This window comes from Chelon labrosus (assembly GCF_963514085.1).
Source record: "Chelon labrosus genome assembly, chromosome: 7".
NCBI lineage: Eukaryota > Metazoa > Chordata > Actinopteri > Mugiliformes > Mugilidae > Chelon > Chelon labrosus.
Window position 1 is genome coordinate 11,850,971 of NC_140343.1, and position 11,883 is coordinate 11,862,853.

General features: G+C 42.6%; 1 protein-coding gene across 1 annotated transcript; it reads right to left on the bottom strand.

The window, feature by feature from the left end:
* Positions 1-2,747: 2,747 nt before the first annotated feature.
* Positions 2,748-9,223, bottom strand: ncl (nucleolin). Its single transcript, XM_084547985.1, has 16 exons — positions 9,097-9,223; positions 7,962-8,060; positions 7,730-7,853; positions 7,269-7,394; positions 6,706-6,954; positions 6,333-6,470; positions 6,062-6,142; positions 5,755-5,878; positions 5,479-5,615; positions 5,272-5,398; positions 5,021-5,157; positions 4,747-4,879; positions 4,270-4,412; positions 4,009-4,135; positions 3,592-3,887; positions 2,748-3,513 (listed from the first exon to the last, which is right to left on the bottom strand). The coding sequence occupies exons 1-16, from the start codon at positions 9,112-9,114 to the stop codon at positions 3,449-3,451; spliced, it is 2,124 nt and encodes a 707-aa protein (XP_084404111.1). The 5' UTR covers positions 9,115-9,223; the 3' UTR covers positions 2,748-3,448.
* Positions 9,224-11,883: the final 2,660 nt, after the last annotated feature.

The window sequence follows — 11,883 nt, forward strand, 5'->3', positions numbered from 1 at the left end:
GCCTGTGGCCACAACGGCGAATACAACCATTGCTCACGCCGGCGTGACAGGGCTATGTCTCCGAACAAAGAGAGTTGTCTCGCGTAATGCACGTCCGAACCGTAACATTGGCCAGCTGATCTCTCGCTCCCATTTGGCTATTCCCTGGCCCCCTGTACGTTCAGCAAGTGCGTGGACGCGGCTCTACAACCACTGCGCAGCCACGGGATGAGGGTCTTCTTTTATTTGGACAACCTCATTGTTATGGCCAGGTCCAAACAATGGGCCATTTTTCACACAACTCAGTTGATACTTCACCTGACCAAGTTGGGATTCGCCATCAACTGGAAGAAGAGCAACCCCCAGCCAAGCCAGCAGGCCGAGTATTTGGGTCCCCACGACATTTGTTGACCGGGACACCGCTGGGACGAGTGACCTCGTACACCTTGGTGTTCACAGATGCCTCCCTGAGGGGGTGGGGAGGCACCTGCCTGGGGAGGGCGGTAGGTGGTGTGTGGCCTCCGGGGGAGGACCGTCACATCAACCTCCTCGAACTACAGGCAGTGTTTCTAGTTCTCCAACACTTTGATCACTTGCTATGGGGGAGACATGTGTTGGTGAGGACCGACAACCGCACCACGGTCGCTTACATCAACAGACAGGGCGGTGTACATTCCGCAGCCCTGCTAGTGATGGCGGAGAACCTGTGGTTATGGGCTTCAGAGCACCTGCAATCTCTGAGAGCCCTCCACGTTCTGGGACTCGAGAACAGGGGGGCCGACATCATGTCTCTGAAGGACGAGTGGAGGCTGCAAACCGGAAGTAGTGCAGCAGATCTGGAGGCGATTCGGGAAAGCGACGGTGGACCAGTTTGCCAGCAGGTCGAACACCCACTGCCCGCGCTGGTTCTCCCTGAGGCCACAGGACCCACCCTTGGGGGTGGACGCGTTTGCACATGCGCCATGGCCAAGAGGGCTGCTTTACGCCCTGCTTTTATGATTGATATATTATTAGGGACCTAAAAGTTCTCAAAAAATGGAGTTAAATATTTTTTCCATCCTAAAATAAAAAGTCATGCCATAGAGGGCTAAGCTAAGACTCCTAACTCTCGCTAGGAATTTTTAGGCTAAGTTAGGAGCTCTCTTAGATGATTCTTAGGATGAGGCCCCTCCCCTCAACCCATAGGACCCAAAGGCCCCCCACTAACAACATTATGTTGCCAGACACCACAGGACACCCTCAGAAGGCCCATACTTTACAGTTTACCACCTAGTGGTGAGCTTAGAAAAGGCTAAAATTAGGGCTGAACGATTTGGGAAAATAATTTAATTGCGGTTTTTCCCCCCAATATTGCGATTGCGATTTAATATGCGATTTTTTATTTATTTATTATTTTATCCTTTTTTTCCCCCAACAAAACATAATGAATGATTTAAATATGAACAACACAATATTAGATACATTTAGTGTAAAATGTTCTTTCCCATAGACTGGGCCTATTTGTTAGAATTAAATTAAAAGCTGTATGACTTGAAATAAATGACATTTTTATTTAACTGCTCATTACAGAAACATCTGTGGCTTTTCCACTGTGCATTTAAAGGGGAACTACTGGTTGTAAAAAACAAGTGGAGATAATTAGATCAGCGTATATCCATATAGCGGGAGTGGTCAGGGCATCGAAACGCAGCCTCTAAATAACGCATTATCTGCAGCGAAACTCGTTCATTTCGCCAATATTTTGTGATGATACGCTAGTGCTATTCCCTGTTGAGTCAGGAGTTGCGTGTTACTCCAGATGATGTCTTCTGACCTCTGAGCGGCACGCGCACCCGCTACGATCAGCTTGTTTACCAGTAATTTGCTACTTCTATGGTTCGTCCACAACCTCAGAGTCGGGACAAATATTCAGCCACGTTGCAAAAAACTAGCAGTAGCAAACAGGTAAACAAGCCGATCGTAGCGGGTGCGCGCACCGCAGAGTCATCGTCCAGGTCAGAAGCTTATCCGCGGCGCTCGCATCACGTGACCACCTTGTAATCGCGCAAGTTGCGGTTAGAAAATCGCATTTTATCATATCGCGATATTATCGCAAATGCAAATAATCGTTCAGCCCTAGCTAAAATCTTGACAATACAACAACTCAGTTATACCAAACATGGGGACACTTTGTGAAACTATAATACCATAGAACATTATTCAAAAAGTATTCCTTTGAAGAGGCCTTCATCGCAATTATAGACAGCTGACACCTAGTCTAAATACACGGGGGGGGTAAAACTTCACGTGACCAACCACTTTCACACACTAAATCCATACTTCTTATTCTGTATGTGTAATGACAATCTCTTGTTGACAACCTTCAACAGCTTCACATGGAGATGCACAAGTCTGAGTCTGAAGTAGTAGATTCTATGGCCACTGCTATAACACAAACAGCCCAAGACTGCCCCCTGCTGGCAAACAAGAGTTATTTTTTCATCTGATGTAAGGATGAGGCATTTAATGCTACAACCACAAAATACTTGTTGTCAGAGGACCATCCTAGTGTACAAAGTCTGTCCATTTCCATTAATATCTTCTAGCATTTACATAATCAGAAAATCCTTTCAACATAATGCAACAGACTGCGGGGATGGCATTTGCATTAAGAGCAGCAGGCCGTGTTAAATGGTCAACTCAGTGATTCATCCTGCAGCCGCACAACAAACAGCAGCAGTTATATATCCAAATTCTTTGGTTGGGACTGAATATAATGATGCCAGACGTTTAAAAATCACCACCTACAAGGTTTTATTCAATCACGTGAAAATCTTGAGATGGGAAAAAAAAAAAATTAGTCAATGCACTACAAATATTTTATGTTACATAGATTAGAAGTCTTTCATCCATGACACAAGCATCAACCGTGCCTCACCAGACAAACATGAACACATCTGCAATTTTTCTTAAACACCCAACTCTCGAGCATGGACTCAAATCTATTGAAATATGCTTTGCACAGTACAGTAAAACTTGGAATTTAAAGCAAAAACTAAACGATGAACAAAATAAAAACATATGGATACAAGTGTATGTTGGTTTTTTTACAAAAAGGTAAAACAAAATACAAACTGTTTAAATTTACACAATGTATCTGACAAGACAAGCATATTTTTTTTTTTTCACAGCAAACTCAATTGCCAGACCCATTCCATTTTACTCCTTCAGAAAAGCAAGTAAACTAACGAGGGCGATAGGTGCAAGTTTGCGTTCGGGACATTCATTACTCACACGTAGCACTGAAGCTGAAAAGGTCTAAAGTACCATTCTGGCACAGACGGGTGTGGAAGGTTTGAGGGGTCTAAATAAAGGGCTAAAATGCCCATTAACAGTTAAATATATACCAATGACGCTTTCTGGAATGTCCAAAAGCTCTGAAAACTGATGAAACCAGAGTCCATTGAAAAAAGTAAAAGAGACTAAGGCTTTAGTCATCAAACTTGATTTTCTTCCCCTGGGGTTTGGCTCCGAATCCACCACCACCGCGTCCACCTAAAATGAAAACGCAGGCAAGTTAGTTGAGCAGCCAGAATTATCACATAATTGCCGTTTACTGGATTAATCATATACCTCCAAAACCGCCGCGTCCACCTCGAGGGCCTCCCCTTCCTCTGCCGCCGCCAAAACCGCCACGGCCACCTCTTCCGCGTCCGCCGAAGCCGCCACCGCCGCGGCCTCCGAAGCCACCGCCGCGGCCTCCGAAGCCACCTCCGAAGCCGCCGCCGCCTCGGCCTCCGCGGAATCCACCTTCGCCCTTGGGCTTGGCGTAGTCCAGGGTCACCTTGCTGCCGTCGATCTCGCCATCCTCCATCGCTTCCTTAGCTGCCTTGCAGTCGTCCTCATTGTCGAAGTCGACAAAGCCAAAGCTGCAAAGCGAGACGGGGCTTGGTTAATACGTGTAAGAATTTGAAACACAATTGGATGCTTTATAACAAAATGTACACCATCACTACAAGATGGAGCTAATTTATCACTTTTCAAACTTACCCTTTCGATGATCCAGTGTCTCTATCTGTAACTATCCTGGCTGCTACAGCGCCGTCAAAGGAATCCTTGAGGGTCTGGTCTGTTGTGTCCTCAGAGAGCCCCTTGACAAAGAGGGTTTTTGTAGGACCTGGTAGAAAACGATAAAATAAGAAACCATCACTAAATATCCCCGCTAATAAATAACCATTTTTAACAAGCTCAAGTCTCATGCAGAGACCAGATCAGGACTTCAGGACGAGAGTTTCGTAACGGAAGGCTTACCCGAGTTTCCCCTGCCGCCATCTCTTCCACCGCTGTTCTGGCTGAACTCCAGTCGGATTGACCTGCCTTCGATATCTGTGTTGTTGAGGTTTTCCAGAGCGTCCTTGGCGTCCTCTGTGCTTTCAAACTCTACAAATGCAAAACTGAAAAAAAGGAGAGAAACTAACTTATTCCCATGTGGAAAATGTGACAAGAGGACTATGTTCATTGTGTTGAATCCCCCTAAAGTAAAACACATATAACTAATATGTCAAGTGATTCCTCAATTAGACCCATTTGTTGCAGAGGAGACACGGGCAACACCCAGATGTAAGTAGGGTAAGCCTGTTCTGACTGTGCATTTCTCTTCTTCTCGTGCGAATCCATACATAATCACTGATGGGATTAAGAGGAGCTCATGAGAAGGTGCACAGTTGAGAGATCATGCATAAAGGCTTCCTTCGTCATATTTCCACTAAATCCAGATGCCACACTCACCCTTTGGGTCTGCCGTCTTTCTGTGGAACCCTTATGGAGACAGCCTTCTCAAATGTGGATTGTAGCATTTCTTCGGTTGCGCCGAAGGAGAGGTTGTTCACGACCAGCGTTTTACTGACTGCTCCTGCTGCTCCTAAAGAAAGAGATATGAAACTGGTGAGACAAAAGATCGAGGAGCCATTTTCTTTGGACAAGGTCCACAACAGATATTTAGCTTTGAAATATGGACTTATTAATTTAAACAAATAGACTCCCAGCTTCACAAAAGATTTACCTGAAACACGGGCACCTTTCTGGCTCTTCTCTCCAACATAGTCGACCATGATGGACCTCCCCTGAACATCTGTTCCCTGGGCCTCTTCCAGCATCTTCTCTGCTTCGGCCTCAGTTTTGAACTCGATGTAAGCAATGCTGCAATATTGACCAAAGAATGTCATTTACCGTCTAGGATCATTAAAGAAATCTCACATGGAGATTTATGTATATACTTCTGATCTTTACTAGCATTATATTACATGCTCTTACCCTCTGTTTGAACCGTTCTGGCCTTGAGGTAGCCTGACATCAACAGCGTCTTCAAAGACCTCCTTCAGGTCATCGACCGTCGCAGAGAATGGAAGGTTTTTTACAAAGAGTGTGCGTGCGTCCCTCTCTGTGGGAGATATCTTAGTGTTAGCATGGCTATTTGAACTTAACCATTTAAACTTTACGGGTATGCATTAAGTATCTCACCTTTCTTGCCCTCCTGTGAGCTGTCTTTGCTTCGGGCTTTGTCCAGCTTCACTTCCTGGCCCATGACCTTCTTGCCATTGAGTTCCATTGCCTTCTGCATGTCCTCCTCAGATGAGAACTCCACATAGCCGAATTTCCTGTTGAAGGAAAGTCAAACGTAAACCATTACACATTCCTGCACTGACGCAATCAGTCGAGCCGTAGTACTGGCAAAGACACAATACAAGAATCTGCTTAAAGTTTGAGGAAAAACACTTTTAAAAGTTGAATGCTTACTTTGATCCTCCTAATCTGATATCAGCCACCTCAAGGTCGTTCTTGGAGAAGAATTTCCTCAGTGATGACTTGATCTCGTCAAAGTCTTTGTTTGAGTTCAGGTTTCCAATGAACAGACAGAATCCTGAGGAAGAAGAAGCACATTTCCATTGAGTTTAATTACTTGTGTGTTTTTTTTTTAATTTAATAATTATGGCGCACAGATTCAGAATAATAAAAAGGTGACATCATGTATCAGTATTAAGTCCCTTTTTGATCATCATAAAATGGTGAAATCAGATTAAAAGGCCAGTAAATTCATTCTTACCTTCTCCATCTGCCTTTGCTTTCTTAGCAGGTGGTGTGTCCTTGTTCTCCGCCTTCCTCTTGCCAGGTGTCACAGGGGTTCCTGTCGAAACAGTTACATGTATCATCAAATCACTGTCAGTCGTCAGAGAAGGAAAGTTTGGTAGAGGCTTAAGCTAAGCTGTAGTATGCAGAATACCTATTCATGAGTAAGTATACAAGACACTGCCCACATTTGGTGTAGCGTTAGTCATCTGCCCTTTAAAATGTTCCGCCTCATCACCAAAACTTACCATCTTCCTCCTCATCATCATCTTCCTCCTCATCGTCGTCGTCATCCTCCTCCTCCGACTCTTCCTTGGCCTTAACCATGCCTGCTTTCTTTGCCTTGGTGGCGGCAGCAGGAGTCGTGTCCATCTCCTCCTCAGAGTCTAAAAACAAACATATTCAAGAGGTAAATTTGATGCTTAATGTATCTAAATTCAAATGTGTGATGTGCTGCAGTTAATGTGTCAGATGTGTAAAAAAAGGTGACATCACACATAATCAGTATTAAGTCCCTTGTTGATCATCATACAAATGCAACTGTAGCTTCAATGCCGGCAACCTGATGCCGACTTAATGACACAAATCCGAACAGATCCGATATCCGAGGCTAGATCTTACCATCTTCCTCGTCGTCATCCTCCTCAGATGACTCTTCTTTAGCAGGCTTGGCCTTTGCTGCAGGCTTGGCAGCTGGTTTAGCTGGTGCAGCCTTCTTGGGGGGCGGGGCCTCTTCTTCTGAATCGTCTTCGTCCTCTTCCTCAGATGACTCTTCTTTAGCGGGCTTGGACTTCACCGGGGGTTTGGCAGCAGCCTTAGCAGCTACCTTGGCTCCTTTCTTGGGAGGTGGGGCCTCCTCTTCGGACTCATCTAAACAAGAAATGTGAAAATCGGTTTCAGTTGTGGTACTTCAAGACAAAACGCCTTGTATTTAAAAAAAATACATATAAAAACAAGAATGTAACAGCGATTGAGGATAGGACCGGCAGACGATAAATACACACCGGTACCGAAGACATAGCGCTGCCTTTGTTTTTCCTCCGTACATTACACACACGGGTACTAAACAACCACATGTATGCCAAGAAATGGAGGGTGTGTGTGGATTATTGCTTAAACTCAAAGCAATGAATAAATAACTTTGAGAAATAAAAACTAAACACGACTAGTCTAACAAAACACACCATCATCATCTTCATCGTCATCATCCGACTCGGCTGCCTTTGCAGGGGCTGCCTTGGCTTTAGCTGGTGTCGCTTTAGCAGGTGTCTTCTTCTTTGGTGGGGGGGCCTCTTCTTCAGATGACTCCTCTGTAGATGATTGACAAATCACAAGACCCCATTATAGATTATGCTCAACTGGCTGCCCCAGATAAATCCATAAACCAGTATTTCTTGCTGAAATTTAAAGTTATCATTTCAGGTTCTGGTCTTAGGCTGCTCAGGTCACATGTGAGAATGTGCCTTTAGAGGACTGACTTTCAAGAATACACAATAAAAAAATCTGCATCAGTCAAATTCAACACCCTATGTATACACAAGGAATATGTTTAACTTATTTTTGGATCCGTTTCATGGCAATAAAATAATCTGAGAGTTACATAACTTGAAGCTGTACACCGTAAACTTTGAACTTCGTTGCTTACCAGACTCGTCGTCATCTTCACTTTCTGCTTTTTTGGCAGCTGTGCCATTTTTAACGGCTTTGGCAGCTTTGGCTGGGGTGGCTTTAGCTGGTGTGGCTTTCTTCACCACTTTAGGTGGAGGAGTCTGCAAATTGAGCAAAACAACTGTAAGCCTACTTTTCCAAAAAATAAATAAATAAATAAATAAACATAATGCATGGAAATACTTTGAAGAAAATCAAGTGTACTGTACCTCTTCTTCCTCATCACTGATTTCTTCTTCACTGGATTCCTCCTCCACTTCTTTAGGAGGCGGAGGGGCCTTTTTCTTCTGAGTTGCTTGATTTGCTGCCTGCAAGAAAAGAGAAAATGTAAAAAATAAGAATATGTAACTGTCTGTATTAGTCCAAGTACAGGATTAGCCACTTAAGATGCACCATTAACCACACCGCTTAAACGCGTTTGCTGACAAGATGGTTTACACCACGTGGGTCTTGGCATTTAAATACCCGATATATTTAATTACCTCTACAAAGAATGAGATTACACATTTGTATCAGTTAAATTACGTGGGTTTAGCGTGAGCTAGGTTAGCGATAGCGGTGGTTGTACACGCTGATGTGTCTCCCTCGGTTTTGGTTGCACACCTCGTGTGTCACTCAGAGCAGGCGCACAACCCACGTGCAGCTCAAGAGGTGGGCCAGCTAGCATGTTGGCTAATTTTACCGACCCACTTCTAAATCTATGCCGGGAAGCCACGAGGGAGAATTTGCAATTAAAGTTAAGGCTCGTTAAAGGGGAAACACTGTCGAGCATAAATATTAATGCTAATAAATCGACGGGATTAAGCGTCAGGTCTTAACATAGAGCGTGCTAATGCTAATAGGCAAATTAAGCTAGCACGGTACGCACATTACAAGATTTACAACACGATAGTTCACAATTAAATTTTGGTCCGTGCTAGTTTGACGTTAAAAGTAATCCCTTCCAGTCACATTTAAACTCGGTGCTTAAGTCGAGAGCGCGCATGAATGCCATTTTGCCTCGTCTGTTAGCGCTAGCAGGCCCGCGGACCAGCAGCAAGGAACAAACATGGCTGATCTGCTCCGAGAAGAAACGTTTTCAGTACGTGCAATTTACACATATCCTCTCGACCTCACGGACTCCCACGGAAACGTGATGATTTAAGAAATAAAAAGGTTATTTTTTTATAAAGGTTGCAACACACGAGTGGACATTTTTATCCGAGGCTAAATCCCCTTTTTCGCACAAACGCAGCAACTTCTGCGTCAAGGCCTCATGCGTAAACACAGCTTTATTTCTATGACGAGCGATTTAAAAATAAATAAATAAAAAACAAGAAAAGTCAAGAGATTATTTGGTCTTACCTTTGCTAATTTCACCATGGTGCTGCTGTGTGTTTCAATGAAACACGAGGAGTTGGACGTTTAGAGACAAGTAACAAAATAGCTAACACATGCACGTGGCTCTGCCTACTCGATGGGACATTGGACAGGAAAGACAGATATACCGACGCGCTCGTTACTCTCCTGCTCTGCGCGCTCCCGCCGACCCGCCCACATGACCCCCCTCCACCAATCACAAGTTGCGACATTTGCATCGTGTCCGCGCTTCGCCTACATGGGGGGAGGGGGAGGGGTGGCAATATCCGTGGTGGGGGGACGTGGGATTTATTAACACACAGAAACAAACGTTTAATTCTATTTATATAAATAATTCCTGAAATAAACAATTAGGTTGTAGTAGTAGGCCCTATTATAAAATGTTTAGTTTACAAGTCTGAAATCAGTAATACAACGTAATACAATGTATTTAAGAGAGTTTATCCTTCTACACATATTAGTAATTTTATTTTAAAATTTTATTTTTAAATGTTAAGATAAATAAAGAGTGTCAACACTTTCACTAACTCTTAACTGTGTTGTTTAGTACAAAGCGACGTTGTACCGCGTGCAGCTGTTTATATGTACCACGTGGTTTAGGCCAGTTCCCATATACCATCAAGCACATGCGGCGTAACACGTGGGACACTGCTGTAAACTCACGGAAATACTCTTAACATGCGAGCAACTTTTTGTTTGTTTGTTTGTTTGTTTGTAGATTTAGTGACCAAGCAGGAACATAAGAACATACATTCAGAGAACAAAGAAAGAAAAAGCTATGAATAAATTTAACAGATAATGCACAATAATGCAAATTATACAGTTGTTATAGAGCAGAAAACTAAACAGGACCAACAATGGGTACATATACGTCCAAAATGAATATTTTAAAGCCATATAGATTATTGTCCGAGTAGCTTTTTGATATAATAGTCCATTTAATGTTTCAAATGATATTCTCAATTCAACGTTAACCTGGTGAATATTGGGTTTCCTTTACGTCCATTGGCATTCATGGGTGTAAAACTTTCTATATAAAATAAAAAGTTTCAATGAGAAAACATGACTTCTGACCATATACTTTTTTTTTTTTTTTTTTTTAAGTAAAACATATATATTTTACTTTAAGGGAGGTTATAACCTCCCTTTTCTGCAGGTTAATCTTAACATAATAAGTGAGACCATAACAAATTTGAGTTATACTACTTTATTTAGTGGTTCCATTCACTCCACTACATCCACACATTGTTGTAAGACTGATATGTGACGTGTCATCATAAATTGCTTCGTGGTTGCAGGTTATTGTGAGCTACTTAATAAAATTGGATGAATAATAAAAATAATTTTAATTTACTATTTTACAATATAAGTACTCTGTCCCATTTATTTTATCTTACATTCATGCACTGGATTCTCAGGGGACATGAACGCCATGCACATTTGAGTAATTAACCCCGAACACCACACAGAGGCAGCATTGCATTTTACATCCCTCACTCACAGCAGAGTCTCAGCTAAATAAGGCCATACCCACCCTTTAATTAGCTCAGTTCATCATTTGTTTAATACAAACATAATTTGAATTGTCTTCTTCATCATCTTTTTCTTCTTCATATTATTATTATTTAATTGATTGTAAGCTTATTTTTTTTTTAAAAAAATCTTTCCCTGGAACTCTGTGTTAAGGCACACAAACTAATCATGATCTGACCATTAAATCTTGCCCAGACCCTCACTTTTCACCCTCTGTATTTCAGACTGCGGTAAAAACAAACAACATTTCTCATCTCTTATCCCTTTCTGCTCTGTGATTACTAATATCTGATAGTTACAATCAACTCACCATCGGCGTGTTTCAAGCCTCGTCAGAATAATTTCAACACAGTTTTGTCATATAATGCAGTACTGTGCAGAGGCAGTAAGAGCACACCCAACACCACTACATGGAATATGGTGCATTCACATGCTGAATAAAACAGTTCTCCACTTCAGCCAATCCCCATCTAGAGTCTGCACCTGTTATTCACTGCTGCCTTGCAAGGATGGATTAAACTGAGTGAATCCAGAAAACAGAAAACATAAGTGAGGGTAATAGATGCATCCTGGGATTTTATGTCTTCATTACAAGGAAATACTATTATCTCTGGGCACCTATCCAAAATAGCTAGAAAGAATTAAACTGGGCTGTTTTAACGCACCGAGTAATGTTTTCTAATATAGCCATATTTTCTTTTTTTTCCTTTTTTGTCAGTATCTGCATCATTGCTAATGGAGCTAATTACTAAAACAAAAAAGTCTGCTGCTGTGACGTATGGACTGCTGCAGTTTTGCAAACACTTGCCATGCAAGCAGTGTCACGTAACAAACTTGTCTACGTCACAATCAGAAAGAAACAGGGAGAAGAGTGCACTTTCATGAACATATGCAGTATATAAGCAACTGGTCATCTCCTTAGAAAGAAATATCACACGTTATGTATGAATGTATGCATTTACAGATCAAACATAACAGCATTAATTGTGAAGTCACAGTTATACAACCTTTTAAAATGAAGAGCCTTGTTTAAATAGTTGTTTTTAGGACAGCATTTTTCTTTTTGGCATTAAATCTAAAGCACAGGTGTCAAACATACGGCCCGCGGGCCAAAAGCGGCCCGCCAGAGGGTCTAATAGAAGGTTGACGCAGAGGCTACGGCGTTAACGCAGACACCTACGCAGAGCCTAGCATCGCAGCCTGGCGTGCACCTCTCCAGAAATGTAACTACGCTCCGCA

What these genes read in the sequence shown, in the direction of transcription:
- ncl (XM_084547985.1), bottom strand. An exon ending in AGCAAAGGCAGATGGAGAAG is followed by an intron (nt 5,879 to 6,061) that starts GTAAGAATGAAT and finishes CTTCTTCCTCAG; the next exon opens with GATTCTGTCTGTTCATTGGA. An exon ending in AAAGACGGCAGACCCAAAGG is followed by an intron (nt 4,413 to 4,746) that starts GTGAGTGTGGCA and finishes CCTTTTTTTCAG; the next exon opens with TTTTGCATTTGTAGAGTTTG.